General features: G+C 41.5%; 1 protein-coding gene across 2 annotated transcripts; it reads left to right on the top strand.

Moving 5' to 3' along the window:
* Window positions 1-12,800: 12,800 nt before the first annotated feature.
* Window positions 12,801-17,284, top strand: LOC108717770. Of its 2 annotated transcripts, none has more exons than XM_018265110.2 (2): window positions 12,801-13,140; window positions 16,791-17,284. In XM_018265110.2, exons 1-2 carry the CDS (start codon window positions 12,975-12,977, stop codon window positions 16,982-16,984), a joined length of 360 nt encoding a protein of 119 aa, XP_018120599.1. In that variant the 5' UTR covers window positions 12,801-12,974; the 3' UTR covers window positions 16,985-17,284. The 2 variants fall into 2 exon arrangements, with proteins under 2 accessions (XP_018120599.1, XP_018120601.1); XM_018265112.2 differs by having other exon boundaries at window positions 12,813-13,116.
* Window positions 17,285-21,292: the final 4,008 nt, after the last annotated feature.

The following is a 21,292-nucleotide window of genomic DNA, read 5'->3' as shown; positions in this document are numbered from 1 at the left end:
GAAAACAGAAGTGGCTATTTGCCACAGTTGCCCAAACCTTACATTTGTTTATCTACACAGTAGAAGGGAACTTGCATCTTAAATAAATAAACAAATAATGAAGTCATAGCTTATTGCAGGGCTCCCCAACCTTTTTTTGATCCATGAGCCACATTCAATTGTAAAAGATTTGGGGAGCAACGCAAAAAGCTGGGGTGCCAAACAAGGGCTCTGATTGGCAGTTTGCAAGCCCCTAATGTGGACTGGCAGCCTACAGGAGGCATCGTTTGGCTTTATACCTTGGTTCATACAACCAAAACTTCCCTCCAAGCCAATAATTAAAAAATAAACACCTGCTTTAAAGGGCACCTATCACAGCCAAAATCAAACACATATTAACAATCTGAGCAGTACAAGCTAAACACGTTTAATCAAACTACATATATAGTTTTTTGAAAAAACTGCAGGTTTTAAAAAAATCCCTTACTTTGTCAAATGGGTTCTTTCACTGAGGGAGGCCATACTGTGACTATAACAGAGACTCTAATATGCAAATTTCAGGAGCATGCTCAGATTGTAACACTGCTTTGAGTATTCTACCCAGAATGCCTTGTTTAAGTAAACGCCTCCACTAGAAGTAGCAGGAGATTTCCCTATCTTGTCCCTTGCTGGTGATGTCATTATGCAAATGAAGGGCACACACTAACTTCCAGCAGGTGGCAGTACTACTGTACAGCAGCTAACACAGAGGTTTGGCTGATTTGAAAATAGCTTAGAAGGGTTGATAAGCAACAAGGAATTTTAACTGAGCATGTGCGAGTTTTCAGAGCTGCAGTTGGCTGGGAAGATATAGGTAGGAGGAGCCAGTGAAATCCAAGATGGCTGCCTCAGTTAGAACTGCAGTGGAGATAGGGGAGATCTTGCAGAAGGTATAGTGAGCTGATCATTTACATTATACAAACAATTCTAACTGTTTTAAAAATCTGATTTCTTGAACTTTTACATAGTGTATTTACTTAGTAAATGATTTTGGTTATGATTGGTGCCCTTTAAGGCAACTGGAAGCAACAGCCAATCAGTCGGTGAGCAACATGTTGCTTTCAAGCCAATAGTTGTCCTGCATCATGAACTTGTTTTCACAGCACGGTTAGAAGAAATGCTTATTTGTACATTAGATATTAATTTAAAGGGTCAGTCTTTATTTGTGGTGTACTATTTAAAAACAATACATTATGGGAAGGAGAACTGATTACCCTCCCTTTGCTGTGTGTCTTATGGACAAAAATGACAGGCAATAGCAGACAAAATGTTCCACAGTCTCACGTTCTGCATCACAAATAAAATATCTAATTACATTTTTATAGGAACATCAAGTAGGACAGATATCAAAAAGCTGCAAACGTACTGGGAAGCATAACAGCTAAAGGATAATACATGTGATCAACACAGTTCATTTGATTGATGCAAGTCATTTCATGTTTCGTATACCTCCCAATTGTCCTGTTTTTCGCAGGATAGTACCGGTTTTGACAGTTCAGCCTGCATTCCCGAATTGTTACTGAAACGTCTCGACATTCTTTTTGAACTCCTGCACTGAACAGCCATAAAAACATACAAAGTTTCTAAAATGTAATTGTCTTTTGGCAGAGAGCCCAATATACCAATATACATCGCAGGTGCACTTAGATACATTTGTTACAATTTAAGATAAGCAAAGAAACACTTGTAAATAAAATAAGCAGTTCTCTAGGGGGAACTGTAACTTGCAGCTTAAATTACAATTCACCTTCTTTAGCAAAACTAATAACACATAAAATCTGAAAGTCACACCCCCAGAAACCTGAAAGAAAACCCCCAGAAATGTGTTCAAACTTTCCATAACCTGCCAAATTTAATAAAATGCACATGGTAATTAGGGGGCATGGCCATATACTCGAGTATAAGCCGAGGTACCTAATTTTACCTAAAAAAACTTGTAAAACGTATTGACTCGAGTATAAGCCTAGGGGTGAGATGCATTTTAGGACATCTTCAGCAGAAGACACGCTCCTGCGTGCGCTCTGCTAGGGAAGAACTCGCCTCTTACTTACTGATCCCAAGAGGCTGCAGTCACAGCTGCCCACGCTTGCTGTTGTAAGGGTAAACATACATATATACATAAATACATTACATTTACATACACACATACATACACATACATACAAACATACAGCAAGGGTCGGGTAAGTGCTGCACCATATGCAGCTGAGATCCCATCGCGAGGCAGAGCTGTACAGGTAAATCCAAGAGAGTCTTGCAGATCTGCTCCTCTTGCTCACTTCTCTTCTGGAGGGGGATGAAGGGATGCCCCCAGGGAGGGCAGATGAGCTGCTGCCCAGGGAGATAATGGGTCGGACAGGGGCTTTAGGCTGCCAGGATCTCACCTATGTAACTGGCCTCAAGCCTGTGGGCTCCGGATTCATAACTTCCGGTTTTGGCAGAAGTCGGGTTAGGGAGAAGATGCGGAGTGCAGAGCTGCAGAGTGAGTCGCCATATCACCGTTCTCCAGTAGACAGGAAGCAGTGTTTTCTAACAGTATTTTTTTAATAAAGCATTGCTATGAATACACTTTATGCATGGTAGATCTATTATTAGTGTAGGTAGAATGGATTTTTTAATAAAATTTTTTTTAGCGTTACTGTTCCTTTAAGTAGGAGAAATAGCCTGCCAGAAAGTAGTTCCATCCTAAAGTGCAGGCACAAGTCACATGACTGGGCAGCTGGAAAACTGACAATATGTCTAGCCCCATGTCAGATTTCAAAATTAAATATAAAAAAAAAATCTGTTTGCTCTTTTGAGAAATGGATTTCAGTGCAGAATTCTGCTGGAGCAACACTATTAACTGATGCGTTTTGGAAAAAACTCAAATTCAGTCTCTTAATCCCTTTTTACATTTTAAATGTTATTTCCATATTGTGCTTTGTGGGTTGTGCTGAGAGAGATTTGTATAGGAGAATATACAACAATCACTCTTTCCCCTAATGCCCCTAAAATTCATATTGCAGTAATTGAGGATTACACTATAGTGAACTCTATTTTCACTGTTTAATGAATATTCCCTTTAAAGCGATTCCTTCCAAATCAAGTTGGCATTCTACTGGTAGCCCCATGTTTGGGGTTTTCCCAACTACCTGAACTAATATATAGATAATTATAGCTAACTAATACATAAGTATGGCTGTCTGAGCAAAATAATGTCATTTTATTGAACTATTACCTGAAAATAACATAAATCCTACTTCTATCTATTCTTTCTTGTAGCCAATGAAGCATATACTGGGGAAGGTTAGTGTGTAAGAGTACCAAGTGTTTGAAACCAGAAGTCCATACTTCTGAAATAATTTAAAAACAGGTTTGGGACCTATTATCAAGAATGCTCGGTACCTGGAGTTTTTCGGATAACGGATCTTTCTGTAATATGGATCTTTATACCTTAGGACTACTGGAAAATCATGTAAAGGTTAAATAAACCCAATAGGCTGTTTTTGCTTCCAATAAGGATTAATTATATCTTAGTTTGGATCAAGTACAAGGTACTGTTTTATTATTACAGAGAAAATGAAAATTGTTAAAAATTTTAATTATTTTATTATAATGTAGTCCATTATTATAACAGAGAAAAAGGAAATAAATAAAAATCTGGATTATTTGGGACCTGGGGCTTTCTGGATAATGGATCTTTCTGCAATTTGGATCTTCATACAGTACCTTACTTCTACTTGAAAATCATGTAAACATTAAATAACCCCAATAGGCTGGTTTTGTTTCCAATAAGGATTAGTTAAATTGTAGTTGAGATCAAGTACAAGGTACTGTTTTATTATTACAGAGAAAATGAAAATTGTTAAAAATTTAAATTATTTTATTATAATGTAGTCCATGGGAGACAGCCATTCTGTAATTCGGAACTTTTAGGTTTTCCGATAACTGATCATTTACCTGTACTGTAATTAGCAATGCCCTTGACATGTAATGTTGCTGTGGCCTCCAAATACAAGTTTGTGCAACCTTCCTTTCTATATCACTCCCAGTGTGTGGATTTAGTGAGTTTTTTCAGCCTGTCCTCCTGCTCTCAAGCTGACAAGGCAGAAAACCCCCCAGTTTCTACGGCAGCCAAACCAGCTAATATTTAAGCACGTTTGTATTGTTGATCAAGGAGCAATTTGGGGAGCTGGCGGATAAATGCAAACCCAAAATTTAAATGAACCCTAATGAAAGTGTAATTCTAATTCCAGATGTTCGGCGGTTTTGAAAGGTGATATATGAACGCAATAGAAATCCAAAACTGTGCTTTACTCGCCTACTGCACTGCTGCAGTGCCTTTTGAAACAATGTAGCAGAAGTCAGCTTTGCAAGCTTTTTCACAGGCAGGTTTTTCCAGAAAAGGTGGCAACCCTACAGCCAGGGTTGCCAGGCTGGTGGTTTTCCAGCCAAATTGTGCTACTAATTTAAAGCCTAGAGGGGTTTTGAAAGTACATGCTAGCTAAGGTATGGATTTGGGCTACTTTTTGAGCCTTTGGCTGGTTTGTAGTTTGGAAACCAGCCAAAGTTTTTTTTCTTGCCATAATGTGCCAAGCCAGTGTATCCCAATGCATGTTGGGTAATGTAGTTTTTGTTAACAATAGCCAACATGCAATGAGACTGACTTTTGTAGAAGTCGGGAGTTAGCAGATTTTGGGCTCTGTACCCCAGTCTCCTTCCCATTCTTATATTTTCCAATGACTTTCCTCAATTTCTGACAATTTGGGGGCAAATATCTGCTGCCACCAAAATGTCTAGAGGTTGACCTGTTTTACCAATATTTATTGAAATTGTAAATGTATTAGGGACTGGTGGGGCCAGGGGTGCTCGCCTCAGGCAGCAGCGCCAGATACATTTCCAGGGGCGGCAAAACGGCGCTCCTGCACTTTTAGGGGACCCGTCACCCAAAAAAATTATTCAAAATCCTATTTTATCACATTAGTCAAGCAAAATTAACTTTAATTACACTATATAAATTATTTGAATCTTCTTTCCTTCAGTCTGGGGATTCATAATTATAACAGGCAGGCAGGGGACACTGTTATTAAGACAAGCCTTGCATCATCTCAGAATCTTGTTTGTGCAACAGATTGGGGGACTCGATGTCCATTCCTATGCCCTGGATACACAATTAAATGGAAAAGAGAACGGGGGAATGTGGGGAGAGCAGTGACATCTAGGAAGTGCTGAATGGAAAGTGAAAGTAATTGTCTGCCCCGCCCCTATGCCCATGGCATAGAGGAGTGGCAGACAATATTTGATTGACAGCTGAGATTTTTAAATGAGCTTACAACAGCTCTGAATGCTTTAATAAAAAATAGAAATTGGATTTCATGTTTAATTTGAAAAGGACTTTTAATATATAGATTTTTGTGTCTGGGTGACAGGTCTTGAAACCGGAAATTCGGCTTTACTAGTGCGAGAGAGTGCAGTTGCGCTCTCCACACTAGTGTTCCTGTCTCGGATGCCTCCCCACCAGATGGGTAAGCCGGCGAGGGCAGGGTTGGACTGGGGGGCCCGGGGCCCACCGGGACTCCATTCCAGGGCCCCCCTTACAGGCCCCCCGTGCGGCGCCCCTCAATGCGTATGCGCACATGGTGCCGCCTCTGTGTGTTTGCGCACACGGCGCTCCATCGGCACGCGTGCGCACACTGCGCATCAATGAAGATCCCTTCTTTTTTAAAAAAACAAGCATCGGGGGAGGGGACCTGGCCCGGCGGGGGCCCACGAGGGTCGGGGCCCTGGCCCGGCGGGGGCCCACGAGGGTCGGGGCCCACCGGGTTTTTTCCCGGTGTCCCGCCGGGCCAGTCCGACACTGGGCGAGGGGGAGTGGCATTTTGATGAGCTGCCTCAGGCAGCTTCTTCACCAGAATCGCCGCTGGGTGGGGCCCCTATACCTCTGGGCCCCTCTCTGTAGTTACACCCCTGGTGACAGGTGAATCTGTCCCATTTTGTTTCATGGAAAAATATGCAAAACTGTGGATATTTGAAAAAGGCGTATTTTCACATATATTCATTTATTTTTCAGACTTTTTTCACTGCATATTGCATACCTCCCAACATTTTGGAAGTAAAAAGAGGGACAAATTTTTTTTTCCCGCACGTAGCGCAGCAATTTTTTTGACCACAACCCATTCTGTGGCCACACCCCCTAATTACCATGTTTGTTTTACAAAATTCAGCAGGTTATGAAAGTTTGAAAATATTTCTCCTTGGGGGGCGCATGCGTGCCATGACGTAGGACGGTCGCACAGACAGAGAGCTCCGTCCCAACGGGAGATATATTACCCGATCTTAGCCTCTATATTGCAAACTTTTGCTAATCGGGCGAATATGAGCACCAAAGGAAAGCGTGTCGAGCTGGGGAAACGCCGAACTAAGGTCTCACCCGACACAATGTCTCCTTATTTTCAGAAGTCGGCATCTCAGAAACAGCGTGTCCAAGATGGCGCCGGAGACTCTGACAATGGCGCACTTGCTGATATCTCTCCGTCTAGCTCTCCGGGACACAGTGACTCGATAGCTACCTCTCCTGGTCACTTCACCACTGAGTCCACTATACAACCGCGTACCGCATTCCCGCAGGCACAAGGCCCAGACCTGGTAACGGTACAGGTACTTGCGCAACAGCTTACAGACCTCCATGAGCGGTTAACAAACTCGATTACGGCAAGTTTTCACCTGGCTCTTAAAAATGTACAAGCGGATATAACTAATCTTGGGGACCGGACTGATCAACTTGAAAACAAGGTTGACGATCTTATCACACGCTATAATCAAATGGAGGAGGAGAATTTCACACTACGTGATGAGCTCCATTCCCTACAGTCCCATACGGAAGATCTGGAAAACAGATCCAGACGACAAAACCTACGGGTAAGAGGGGTTTCTGAAAACATTTCTCCTCAAGACATTAGGCCCTTCCTTCGCTCACTCTTTTCAGCCATTAATCCGGATCTCCCGGTAGAAGCATGGCGGTTCGATAGGGCCCATAGAGCCCTAGGAGCCAGACCTCCCAACGTCACAACGCCTAGGGACATTGTTGTATGCTTGCACTATTTTGAGAGCAAGGACAGCATTATAGCTAAAACTAGAAATTGCTCACATGTGGACCATCAAGGTCAGAAAGTGCAGATTTTCAATGATGTCTCACCAATTACACTGAACAAAAGAAGGGAACTTCGCCCCACAACTCAAACATTACGGGAACATAATATCCCCTATCGATGGGGCTTCCCATTCCGGTTGATTGTGTCAAAGGGGAACCGCCAGTATACGTTACAGGATCACACTCAAGGATCTAAATTTCTACATGATCTCGGCTTGCTTACGTTGGATCCAAAAATACCGACACCGGCTAAGACGGAGCTACAACCCACCCGACTTTCACCCATTTGGGAAAAGGTGAAGACCAGCACTCATCGATCGACACCCCCTAAAGATGCACCCTGAGCATCCTCCTTTGGTATTATGGTCTCTGAGAATAGATCTCTCCGGATACTGAGTCTCTGACGATTTCTTTGTTTAGTTCTACCCTACTCATTGACACCTGGGACTCCCCCAACACAGATATGGTTATCTTGTGGTCCCAATACCTGCCTGATTTGGCGGTAGAGCTGCGACTAACTGAATCTTTCCTTACTGGCTCCCTTCAGATGGGATACGACTTACAGAGTTCCTTTTATATAAGTATACTTTGTTTGTTTTTGTTTATTTTCTCTGGTTTGTTTTCTATATTTTACCCTTGGGGATGGTTCACCGGGATTTGTTTTCTTTACCATATCTTATTTTCACTATTTTACCTTTGGGGATGGTTTACCGAGATTTTTTCTCTATACCATGCCTTATTTTCATTATTACATTTGCTAAAGCCCATTATAGATTTTCGGTTTGAGATTGGGCTTTGGGAAAACTGTTGGTATAATGAATGTTCAAGGAAGCTTATCCTACCTATAAGTCACCATGGTTAAATGTCTAACATTAAATGTGAATGGTTTGAACAGTGTTATGAAACGATATATGCTCAGAAGGGAGCTACACAGATTGCGACCCGATATTGCTATGATTCAAGAATCGCACTTTAGGACATCCGACAATATCTCATTCATAACTAAATTGTATCCTACTGCTTATCAAGCAACCTCTAGGTCTAAAAAAGCGGGCCTTATGACATTAATACATAGGAATTGTCCCTTTGAGGTTCAAGGTATTCAGGCAGATCCTAAAGGTCGCTATTTGATATTGGATGGCCTTTTGGAAGGCAAACCTCTCAGGCTAGCCAATATCTACTCCCCCAATAAGAATCAGCTGCGGTTTTTGAAAACCACCCTTCCTAAAGCTAGAGGGGATTACGATTATCCTATTATTATTGGAGGGGATTACAATTTAGTTCTCTCGGAAAACAGGGATCGTTCTCACCCCCCTCTTTCCAAGCACTATAAATCTCAATGTCAAAGATTTCGCCAACTAATTCATAGATTAGATTTGAGGGATATCTGGAGGGTACATCATCCCAATGTGAGGGCCTTTTCCTTTTATTCAGCACGCCATTTGCTTTATTCTAGACTGGATTTTTTTTTGACTTCCAGGGACTTGTTAGCATATCCAGCCTCCTCAGATATCATCCCTATTTCATGGTCAGACCATCATGCTATTACACTGGACATTCATCTGACCTCCTCAGTGCGGAAATCTACGCATTGGAGGTTAAATGAAGATCTATTGAATAACTCTCGTATTTGCGAAGATTTATCCCAATCGATCCTAGATTATTTTAGAGACAATGCTCACTCAGTGAATAAGATCTCAACTTTATGGGAAGCCCATAAAGCAGTATTGAGGGGTAAACTTATAGCTATAGCAACAGCTCGGAAAAAAGCTAAATCACATACTAGGATCTCTTTACTACACAAATTGAACCATTTAGAACACAAAGCTCATCGTACTCCAACAGCTGAACTTCGTAGGGAGATTCTTGGGGTTCGAAAAGAACTTAGTTTACTTGCCTCAGGGGACATCTCGAAAGCGTTAAAATGGACCAAGCAAAAATATTATGAAAGAGGGGATAAACCACACTCTTTATTGGCTAAGAAATTGAGAGAACAGATTGCTCATTCCGCCATAGTTTCCATAGACAAATCAAATGGAGAAAGAACGTTCTCTCCAAAAGGGATTGCCTTGGCATTTGAGGAATACTACGCCTCACTTTATAATCTTCCTTCTCCTCAACTTCCATTAGGCACTAGCGTTCCAGTTCTCAGACAATCCTTTTTGTCAGACAACGTACACTCAGTTCTCACGCCAATAGAGCTTGAAACTCTTAACAAACCAATCACTGAGGAGGAAGTCAAGAGCACAATTAAGTCTCTTCCTTCTTCAAAGGCGCCTGGCCCAGATGGCTACTCATATGCCTATTATAAAAAATTTTGCGAACTTTTGATCCCACACCTGACTAAGCTTTTTAACTCTTTTATGTCAGACCAACCCATCCCCCAATCCATGCTGTCTTCTTACATCACCCTACTACACAAGGAGGGTAAGGATCCTGGCCTCTGTGGTAGCTACAGACCTATAGCCCTTTTGAATTCAGACCTTAAGATCTTTACTAAACTCTTGGCTAACAGGTTGGGACCCCTCATGCCCAGACTCATAAACACAGATCAAGTTGGTTTTATATATGGTAGGCAAGCAGGTGATAATACTCGTAGAGCAATTGATTTAATTGATGTTGTGAACAAAACCAAAACACCAACATTATTGCTTAGCCTAGATGCCGAAAAGGCTTTTGATCGCCTCAATTGGGATTTTATGTTTGACCTACTAGAGCACATGGGCATGGGGGGCCCCTTTCTTAAAGCTCTTCAGTGTTTATATTCGTTTCCTGCGGCCTCACTTAAATTACCGGAAGCTTCTCATAAACAGATACCTATCCGCAATGGGACTAGGCAGGGGTGCCCCTTGTCGCCATTGTTATATGCCTTGAGCATTGAACCTCTAGCCTCGGCCATTAGAAACCATACAGATATAACTGGGCCTGTCATCCAACAACAGGAATTTGTTATCTCCCTATTCGCAGATGACATCCTCCTTACCCTGACAAACCCAGTTGTCTCCTTGCCAAACCTACATAAACTTCTGGTACAATACGGCCAACTTTCAGGATATAAATTAAACATAGATAAAACAGAAGCGCTCCCATTGAATATACCCAGACCGATCAAAGAGGCTTTAGAAGCTTCGTTCCCGTACAAATGGAAAACTCACTCATTAAAATATTTAGGCGTTCACCTAACTAAAACATATAGTCAATTGTATCAGGTCAACTTTCCCCCATTGATACAAACGATCAAGGCATCCCTCCTTAAGTGGAATTCATATACTATATCATGGTTGGGTCGCATAACAGTGATCAAGATGTCGATTCTTCCCAAGCTCTTATACCTGTTTGAGACCCTCCCGATAGCGGTTCCCCGTTTAGTTCTTAGAGATCTTCAGACGTCTATCTTTAAGTTTATATGGGGCAAACGCAGACATAGATTAGCTGGCACTCTTATGACCACTAGTAAATCACAAGGGGGTCTTTCGGTCCCATCCTTGAGGGCCTACTATGAGGCGTCTCACTTAAGACATATACCTGGGTGGACCACATATAATCACACGAGTAAATGGGCTTATATAGAGACACTATGGATTACTCCAATACATCCTGGCTCTCTTCTCTGGGTCCCAAAGGATAGAAAACTTGGTCCACTCCTCTCTCCAATGTCATTTACTCTGAGGATATGGAAGCTATGCAAGGCAAAATATCGTCTAGCCAACCCCCACTCACTGGTCACTCCTTTCTTAGGAAATGCTGCCTTCCCTCCTGGTCTTTCGATGCACTTTAGAAACTACTGGGGTGCACAAGATCTATCCAGAACTTATGATTTTTTAAATCCCCTAACTCTCAAGCAACGAACTCTTGAGGAACTTAAGATTAAGTTCTCTATCCCACCAAATAGGATGTATGAATTGGTACAAATACTTTATTTCATCGGTCAAGGCCTTCCCCGAGGCACATCATCCCCCTCCCTAACCCAATTTGAGAGGATATGCTTAAAAGGTCTACCTAGGAAAGCCTTGATCTCTACTTTATACAATAATATTATGACTATTTCAGCCAGCCCTTTCCCCAAGCATCCTTATATGTTAAAATGGGAGGAAATCACTTCCGATCCTCTCCCTATGGAAGTTTGGTCCGAAATTTGGGAAAATGCAAACAGAAGTGCAACATGTGTCAGACAGAAAGAAAGCATCTATAAATCATTGTTCTTTTGGTACGACACTCCAGCTAAACTTAGCCGTATTTTTCCAGGCACTTCCCCGTTGTGTTGGAGAGGTTGTGGTCTTAGAGGAACGCAGCAACATATAATGTGGGAGTGCCCCAAATTAACATCATTATGGCACAAAGTAGAGGAGCTACTAACGAATGTTCTTTCTAAAAACGTCCATCTTGACATCTATACTACTTTGGTGGGCAGGCCATTCCCAGATATCACTTTTGCAGAACAAAGACTTACAAATTTTATTCTAACTGCTACCAGATTGGCTATTACAGCCCTTTGGAAATCGGCCTCCCCACCAAAAATAGAGGATGTTATCTATAGGGTGAAAGATATGAGAGAGATGGAATATATGACGGCCAACATTAGGGGTAACAGATATAAATGGGAGAAAGTGTGGTCAAAATGGGATGTGTACACTGTCGGGCATTCTGAAAAAAGGGCCTAAACCTAAACAGTAGACTTTGACCTGCTTATATAGACACACCCGGATTTGATTGTTCTTTGGCTTCTTCCCATGCTTCTTCCCATCATTACACAATTGTTGGTTAACTTGAGGATATGTAGGAATTGCCTATATTCTACACCTTCCACTACTTAATGTATGATTCTCTGCTCTAAAAGAAAAATGGATAACTTCTCCTTTTGTTTCTGAATGTAATTTATCTCCTTGAAATATACTAAACTGTTATGCAGTGTTCATTTTCAATTCATATTGTTTGTATAACTACGATATGTATGCACCTTTATCCAATAAAAATTTTAAGTTATAAAAAAAAAAAACACAATCTCAATAATTTCTCCAAAACATGCTATTCAATAAAAAAATATATATTTTATTCACATCAGTAGTTAAAAAACATGTATAGTAATCCCTCTAACGCCTAACGCGTTTCATGCTTACCCAGCACTTAGTCATAGGCAGAAAAAAAAAGAAAATATTTCTCCTTATCTAAACTGTGTTTTTGTGTCTCAAAATTGTTACAAAGTATCTAATTTGCACCTGTGAGCTGTTCTGGGCTCTTTGCTAAAAGCCAATTAAGTGAGAAACTTTGTTTCTTTTTCTGGCTGTTCAGTGCAGAGAAAATAGGGACTTTCCAGTACAAATGAGGGACTGCGGGTTGAGCTGTCAAAAGAGGGACTGTCCCTCCGAAAAAGGGACAGTTGGGAGGTATGCCATTTTGCTTCAAGGAAAAATATGCAAAACTGTGGATATTTGAAAAAGGCGTATTTTCACATATATTCATTTATTTTTCAGACTTTTTTCAGTGCATATAGTGCTTTGTGCTATTTTTTCAGCTACTTTTGAAGTGCCTCTTGGCTCTTCAGGTAACATATACGTTTTAGGTTTACATCTTTTTTTAGTCGCCCTTGGACGCAAAATGCCCAAAGTGACAGCGGCCGATAAGCGGTTTCATTTAAGAATAACAATGTCAAGAGGAACGCCTCAAAGCTATCAAGCTAAGACTTCCGGGAACCTAGACGCTTTGTCGCAGCGTTTGCATCACACGCAAGAGGCCATTGGAAGACGTCATACGCAACGCGACGACTGGTAAAAGAGGAGCAGAAAGGGCAAGCAATTCTACAGAGCTTTGGATAGCTGAAGGCTTAGATATGAAATTAAAGGATTTTAGCCGCTGGAATATCAGGTTCTCGGTAGTGTACGCAGTTGGGATCTGGGTAATGATCACCGGTTACGCCTACTTTCACGTAAAGCAGAAGGACGCAGTAACGACGAGTCACCCACTGCAGCAAGGTGAATGTGTGGCCCCTGCCTTGTGTTCGTTCCTCACTGCCCCAAGAGCTTCCAATTAAAAATCTGTATCCAGAGCTATTAGCATCCTTGATGGCTGATGTGAATGAGGCCGAGCATGTAGTTCTCTAGTGGTAGAAATGCTAAAAGCCAGAGGATTGTAGTTCAGTCGATTTTTTTTTAAAGGATAAACATACCCCTTATTAAAAAAAAAAACCGTACCCCACCTAGACTCCTCTCTCTCCCCCCACCCCGAAAATGCTCCTAACTTTTTACTTACCCCTTGCTGCAGATTCACGGATCAGAGTTCACGGCAGCCATCTGACGGGTCTTCGTGTCTTCTTCCAGCATGTCAGCACTTTCTGTCAATTTCAGCACATACGTAGTTGTCGCGAACCGGGAAATTGCTCCAACTGTGCATGCGCCACCACACCGGTCTCGTTGTCATATTACCGAAGACCCAGAAGATGGCTGCCGTGAACTCCAATCCCTGAATCGGCACCGAGGGGGTAAGTAAAAAAGTTAGGGGCATTTGCCTGGGGTAGCAGCTAGGCTGGAGGGGGGATGGTCTTTTAATAAGGGGTTTGTTTCTCCTTTAAAGCTGGCCATAAACGCAAAGATCCAATCGTACAAATCCGACCAAACAACCGATCATTGCCGGACGAAAAATGTCGGGACTCTCCACACACGGTCCATAAATCGTACGAATCCTCGATTCGTACAATCAGATCTTTGCGTCTATGGCCAGCTTAAGGCTCTACGTCCTGAATTTCAGGTTACATTTTGTTTGGCTACCTCTAATGCGTTACTATTATGTTTGCCTTTAAGTTTAGTGACTTTTAGTATGTTATAGAATGGCTAATTGTAAGCACCTTTTCAAGTTGGTCTTTGCTTTTTTCTTGGTTTTTGAATTATTTGCCTTTTTCTTTTTCTGACTTTTCTAGTTTTCAAATAGGGGTCACTGACCCGTCTAAAAAAAAAAAAAAAAAGAAATAATCTTTAAGGCTACACATTTACTGTTATTGCTACTTTTTATCACTTATGTCTCTATTCAGGCCCTCTCCTATTTGTATTCCGGTTTCTTATTTAAATCAATGCACGGTTGCTAGGGTATGAGTAAAGCTGAAGTGAAGACAATCACCAAAAAAAATGCCCCTTTAAATTGCACCTTCCCATCAATAAAGTCTGATAGGCCCACCCTCGGATATAAATGAATACTCGGCTTTTTCATGTAAAATTAAAATTGTATAGCCAAAACTCCAAAAAAATTAATTTAATTAAAATTAAGGTTAAGAGGCAAAGCTGAACTAGGTATACCATTAGTAGTTTAAAGGGCACCTGTTGGGTAAAAATGTTATCCCCTACCAAAGATGCACGCTAATAGAGCCCACATTTCGGTTGGGGATAACAGTTTTTTTTTAAAAAAAAAAAATGCCTCCCGCCAGTGCTAGGCTACCCGCACCGGGAGGGAGCTCCTGGTGCGACAGCCATGTCACTTGCATGCGCATAACGTGCATGTGTCGTCACGCGCATGCGTAAAATGAGCAATTTGGGGCAGCTTTTCATTATGCACATGCGGGTGACAAGAAATGTCTGCTAACATTTTTACCCAACAGGTGCCCTTTAAGAACAGTCACGGAAGGTTAGAGATTGTGCGAGGACTGGTCATCTTGCATAAACGCATCTCTCTTTTTTTGGGTTTTGGATATACAATTTTAATTTTACATAAAAAAAAAAAATCTTAATTTATATTCGAGTGTGGGCCTATCTGACTTCGTTCATTCTTAAAGGGGTTGTTTACCTTCCAAACACTTTTTTCAATTCTGTTGTTTTTAGATTGTTCCCCAGAAATAAAGGCTTTTTTTCAATTACTTTCCATTATTTATTTTTTTACGTTTTTACCAAAATCTAAGTTTAAAGGTGAATGTTCGTGTCTGTGGTGTTTGAGTCTGACAGCTCAGTAATTCAGGTGCAGATTCTGAACTGTTACAATTTTGCAACATTTACTTGATACATTTCTCAGCAGCATCTCTGGAGTATTAGCAACTATTGTATCAATTCTAACAGCTGCCTGTAGTAAAACCTAGAGATTCTGCTCAGCAGGGACAACGATAAGAAATGTATCAACTAAATGTATCCATTTAGAACAGTTTACAGGGTCGGTGAGAAATGACAATTTACACTTCAATATTAGAAAAACCGTCACACATAGAAAATAGAAAGTCATTGGAAAAATCGTTATTTCTGGTGATCTACCTGAAACTAACTAGTTGTTTGAAGGTGAACAACCCCTTTAATTCTTTTTGGTGATTCTCTTCACTTCGGCTTTACTTATATAATGTTTTGACCTTGCACCCAGTTTCTGTTTCTCTAGACTCATGGTAGGTGCTCCCAATATTTCTTTTTTTGTACCTAATTTAGACCCTAGCAAGCTGATTGCTGAAATTGCAAACTGGAGAACTGCTGAAGAAAAAGCTAAATAACACAAAAACCACAAATAATGAAAACTGAAAACCAATTTTCTCAGAAATTCACTCATGACATCATAGTAAAAGCTTAAAACTCATTTAAAAAGCACTAACATACACTAAGGGGTTTAAACGCGACCACACAAACACTTGTTTGTTTTATAGGAGTTAGGTTAGAGGCACACGATGCTATTTGGGGGAGATTAGTCGGCCAGCGACTTCTTCGTGCGACTAATCTCCCCGCAATGCCTTTTCAGCCGGCTAGAATCAAAATCGCCGACGGGATGTCACTTGGAGCACTTCATTTTCCAAAGTTGCCTCACGAGCAAACTTATGGCGACTTCAGAAAGCCGAATCGACCCGACTGCCACCCCGCTGGCGATTTATATTTATGGGAGATTAGTTGCCCAAAGAAGTGATTCGTCGCTGGGTGACTAGTCGCCCGAAATAGCAGCATGTTTCTCTGCCCTTAAAGGGGCCCAGCTCACCAGAGCTGTAACTGCAAATATTTGTATACAATGTAATCTCTCCTACCGCACACCTGTAATTCACCAATCCTGCAACTGGTGGTGCGTTTCTTCCGTTGACCCGGCCGGGTCCCTTAGCAACGTATGAGTATAGAAAACGGATCTGCACACACTCTGGTTAACGCAGTCGGGGAGTATCCCCTTTTATTTAGCCACCAAACATTCAACGTTTCGGGGGGGGGGGGACATCCTCCCTTCATCAGGCAATACGGCCAGGGATACACTTTCTTGTGCAGAAACAAACCTCTGGGTTATATTTGTGACGTCACAGGCAGAAGGTGATAAAAATTTAATCTATAGTATTGCTCACCCATGAAATAAACATGTAGACTTCAGGGGTAAAAAGTATCAGTTTCTTATACAGCCCTTTAGTGAGCAGCACCACAAATACAACGTTTATGCAGTCTATCTGCTGCCAGATGTACTTCAGCAAAAACTATTCTCTCAAAGGGTGAACAGACAGTTCACCCTTTAAACGTCTATAGCTGGGAATACACTTGTCAGTTTTCTTCTTCTGCCCCAGGACTGATCATTTTTTTAAAACTAAGTGTTCCCAGAATTTGTAAACTCGACCCTAAGCATAATGGGAATTTAATTAACTGAGGAACTTCATGGGTGTGATATTCAAGATGACTTGCTATATATCAGCACTAATAAATAATGCTAATTCCTATTTTAACAGATTTAGAGGAGGAAATTCAAGACACTGCAGCGATACCTATGCAGTCAGAAGAAAGAACACCTGGTCTCCATATAAAGAATTCTGTTGTCTTCAAAGACAATTTTGTTCCTTTTTCTAGAAGAATTTACAATTTAGTAAGTCCGCTCCTCCCTTCTTCCCCTGCCACAACTGGAAGTGATTCATCGGAGAAATAAGCCCTCGGGCTTGGAGTGTGAATCTTAATTTTCCAGCGAGCATTGCTGGATTTCTAAAGATGTTCTCCAGGAGATGTGACAGTTGAGTTGCACAAAGACTGTATATGTACAATAAACCAGCAGGCTGCTTCTGGACACTCCGTCTCATAGTGAATGGCAGATTTAACGTTCTCAGCAAAGTCTGACAAATGTGTACAATTGCCATTGACTTTGCTTTCAATTGGCCATGTTTTAATGGAGTATTTACAAAGTACAATTTCTGTGAGAGCGTCAAATTAAAGTCTTGCAGTTAAGGCTCAATTTTTCTTGTTTCTCTATTACTCTTGTTTATCTATATCTATAAATATACAACCGCTGCTTTACCATGAAATTTGCTGCATCATAATCCCCTTTCCCAGCCCCTCTCGAAACCTTTAATTAACAGCACATCATTGCAAGGTGCAGTACAAGCGGGCCAGGACGGGAGACTGGGGAGGAGGGGCATGAGAGACTTCATGCTGGATCCCCCTTTTGTTTCCATTATGGGCCAAGTGTGAACATTTTTATTGGTTTGGCAAAAATAAAAAAAAATCTGTTTGTGTGATCAACCTGACTAAAAAGACTGATATTCCTGACTGTTTCAGCTGACATCTTTCCATTCTTGGCCAATATGCTACCGGCCTTTCCAGTGAGCAATCATATTTCCAAAATAATAGTTGTCATGTTGGTGGTTTATTGTTTTATGTAGGAAAGATTAATCTGCTGTATTCTGCATTTAACAACAGTTTCAAGAATATCTAGGACAGCAAATAAGTAAACACTTCAAAATCACGCAATAGGCAGTTTCCCTAAATCTCACCCAGGAGTCTGGGCCAAATCCACAGTTTCAGTAACCACTTTTTTCGGCCAAATGTTTTGTCAGTCAGTACTGTATTTTTATGCTTTTCTTCATTGGAGGGTTTGAACTTGGTTATTTTTAACCCAATTTAACTACGTAACTATAGTAGTTATTTTTTGACTTTTGAGCAAATATAGACATAATATGTAACATATATTACATCACCTGCTTGCATAGAAACACTTTTGAGCAATCCATAAAATCTGTGCAAACAGCAGACAAATATTGCCTTTTTAGGCCTCCAAGCATGGGAACGGCAGATGAGTATAAAGGAAACACATGCAACCCCCTGTCTGGCTATAAGGCTTTAGTGCTCTTCGTGGCTGATATAATTTATTATCAGGAGTATGTGGGAGACTAACCCTTTATATCAGGAGTGCCCATACTTTACTAATGCGAGGTCTACTTTTAGTGATGTTGACCCATTATGATCTTCATCCATAAAAGCATTGTTCGCATTCTATTTCATTGAAAATATTACTTATATGAGAAAATGTATATAGCTATACAAACACAATTATTTCTTGTAACCTTAACATAATAATTATCTGAATGAAAAGCATGAAATAGTAGGGTGATTTCGACAAGCTGTTTGTTGACAGTGTCTTGAGATCAACTGATCACCGGCTAAAGGTCTACTGGTACATCCCAAACTACCTTTTGGGCACCCCTGCTTTATCTCAAGGATAAACACTGTCTGGTACAGATAAGACTTTAAAGCTGTTATAGCTCTTTGGTTCTTAGGTTGACGTAATATGAACTTAGTTACCTTTGGCCTTCTGTTTTCGCCCAGGGTGTGTCCTGATCAACATTGTAGTCAGGCAGAAAACGGTGGTTAAATTACAAGGTTACAAAAGTAAGTAGGTAAAAAAAGTTTTTTTTAGGAAAGATGATTTCTCCAAGGAAGGCCTTTTCTCATGTATCCCCTGCACTACTTCAGTCTTGACATATGCAAAGTACAGAACTCTTCAAAAAAGCGCTGTACTGTGCATGCACCAAGTTTCAAAGTTTATCTTAACAAAATATAGAGAGAAGGCGCACACCCATTAAAGTAAAGTGAGGGGTGCTAATCCATAGGGGACTCCCCATAAGGGTCTCCAGACAAGACTATACTCAAAGTAATGGATAGCACACCCAATTTCAAAAAATAATAGAAAAATTTATTACAAAAAAGTAAAGAAAATACAAAAAATTATGCAAAAATAATAAATAATATAACAGTGAGCCCAACGCGTTTCGACCTTAAAGGAGAAGGAAACCTCCTCGGCGCTAACCCCCCACCCCCCCCTCCCGTGTATTGCCCCCCCTCCCTCCTCCCCCCTGGCCTACCCCTCCCGCTGGGCAAATGCCCCTAACTTGTTACTTACCCTTCTGCGCAGGTCCAGTCCAGGGAGTTCACAGGCGACATCTTCTTCCACGCGATCTTCTTCCTGCTTTGACCGGCACATGCGCAGTAGGATCGTTTCGCCGGTACGATCTACTGCGCATGCGCGTGACTTTTGGCGCATGCGCAGTAGATCCGTACCGGCGAAATGCTCCTACTGCGCATGCGCCAAAACGCCGGTCAAAGGAGGAAGAAGATCGCGTGGAAGAAGATGTCGCCTGTGAACTCCCTGGACTGGACCTGCGCAGAAGGGTAAGTAACAAGTTAGGGGCATTTGCCCAGCGGGAGGGGTAGGCCAGGGGGGAGGAGGGAGGGGGGCAATACACGGGAGGGGGGGTGGGGGGTTAGCGCCGAGGAGGTTTCCTTCCCCTTTAAGGGTCTTCCTCAGGAGCACAAATAGACAATAGCCTTTTTGTTTTTTTGTCTATTTGTGCCCCTGAGGAAGACCCTTAAGGTCGAAACGCATTGGGCTCACTGTTATATTATTTATTATTTTTGTATAATTTTTTTGTATTTTCTTTACTTTTTTGTAATAAATGTTTCTATTAGTTTTTGAAATTGGGTGTGCTATCCATTACTTTGAGTATTGAAAGTTTATCTAAGGCACGGGATCCCTAGGAAGCTGGGGTAATATCGACCTTTTCTGGAGAAAAACACCCCAGGCTGATGCACTTTTTAAACAAGAGGTAAGTGATTAGGTTTAACCCTAGTGACTCTTAGGGGTTTATTTAAGTCTGAATGGAAAAAAAGTCAAACATTTTAGTTTTTTTACTATAAAATCTGAATTCGATGCTGCAAAAAAGTCCCAATCTGAAAATTCAGGATCTCAGACCTGCCAAGGTTGTGTAAAAGTCAGCCCGTCACCAGGGTGTAACTACAGAGCGGGGCCCAGGAGGTATCGGGGCCCCATAAGGCCTAATACATATGCAATTTTAATAAATATTGCTAAAACAGCTCAACCTGTACACATTTTGGTAGCCGGCAGATTTGTGCCCCAAAATTGTCTGAAATTGAGGAAAGTCATCGGAAAATGCGAGAATGGTTAAGAGTGACGGGAAACTGGGGAAGAGAGCCCAAAATCTGGTAACTCCCGACTTCTACACAAGTCAGTCCCATTGCATGCTGGGTATTGTAGTCTTACATTAAACTTTGCAGTTGGCAAATTGTTAAACAAAAACTACATTACCCAACATGCATTGGGAGACACAGGTTTGGCACATCAGGGCAAGAAAAAACTTTGGCTTGTTTCCAAAGTACAAACCAGCCAAAGGCCCAAAAAGTATCCTAAAGCCGTACCTTGGCTAGTTTGTACTTTCAAAAACAGCCTGGCCAGCCCAATTTAGCTGGAAAACTGCCAACCTGGCAACCCTGCCTTCTTCCCTAACTGTGGCTCTGGCAAAGAGCTGTCTAATAGCAAAAAGTAGTTGAGAGACTTGTTACTAACTACAATACTGTACTTTGTATAGTAAGAAATGACTGCTAGCTCCATCTAGGGTTGCCACCTGGCCGGTATTTTACCGGCCTGGCAGGTAAAAATGATGCTTGATGCCAATGTTATTAATAGAAAAAACGGCAAGAATATAGGAAGGCCGGTATTTTTTTCCAGAAAAGGTGGCAACCCTCATTATACATAGCATGGCAACCTAAAATAATTGCCTGATACAGATTCTCTGTACACAACAGTGTTATTCAATGATATGACAATGCAGCATGTTACATAAAGCATTAACACAACTAGTGAGTGGGATGACTGAGATGTGGGAATTACTCAGCTCTTATTTAACATCGGTATTTGTGTATTTCCAGTGAAGTCAGTGTCCCAAGCCAGCATCACTATAGCAGAGCTGTGAGGAGGGGGGCAAACCAATCAGTGCTTTCCTATTGTATTTGCCGTTACACAACTCCAGTGTTACACAAGGGGAAACGCCTCAGTCAGTCTGAGCTGCACGTGTGGGGGGAGGGGGAAGCATGAGCTAAGGACTTTTTGTAAAGGAGAGCTCACATTTCCATAGCCCAGTGCCACGCCCCCAAGCACAATATATATATA

This window comes from Xenopus laevis, chromosome 5S (assembly GCF_017654675.1).
Source record: "Xenopus laevis strain J_2021 chromosome 5S, Xenopus_laevis_v10.1, whole genome shotgun sequence".
NCBI lineage: Eukaryota > Metazoa > Chordata > Amphibia > Anura > Pipidae > Xenopus > Xenopus laevis.
This window is presented reverse-complemented; position numbering and strand designations above follow the sequence as displayed.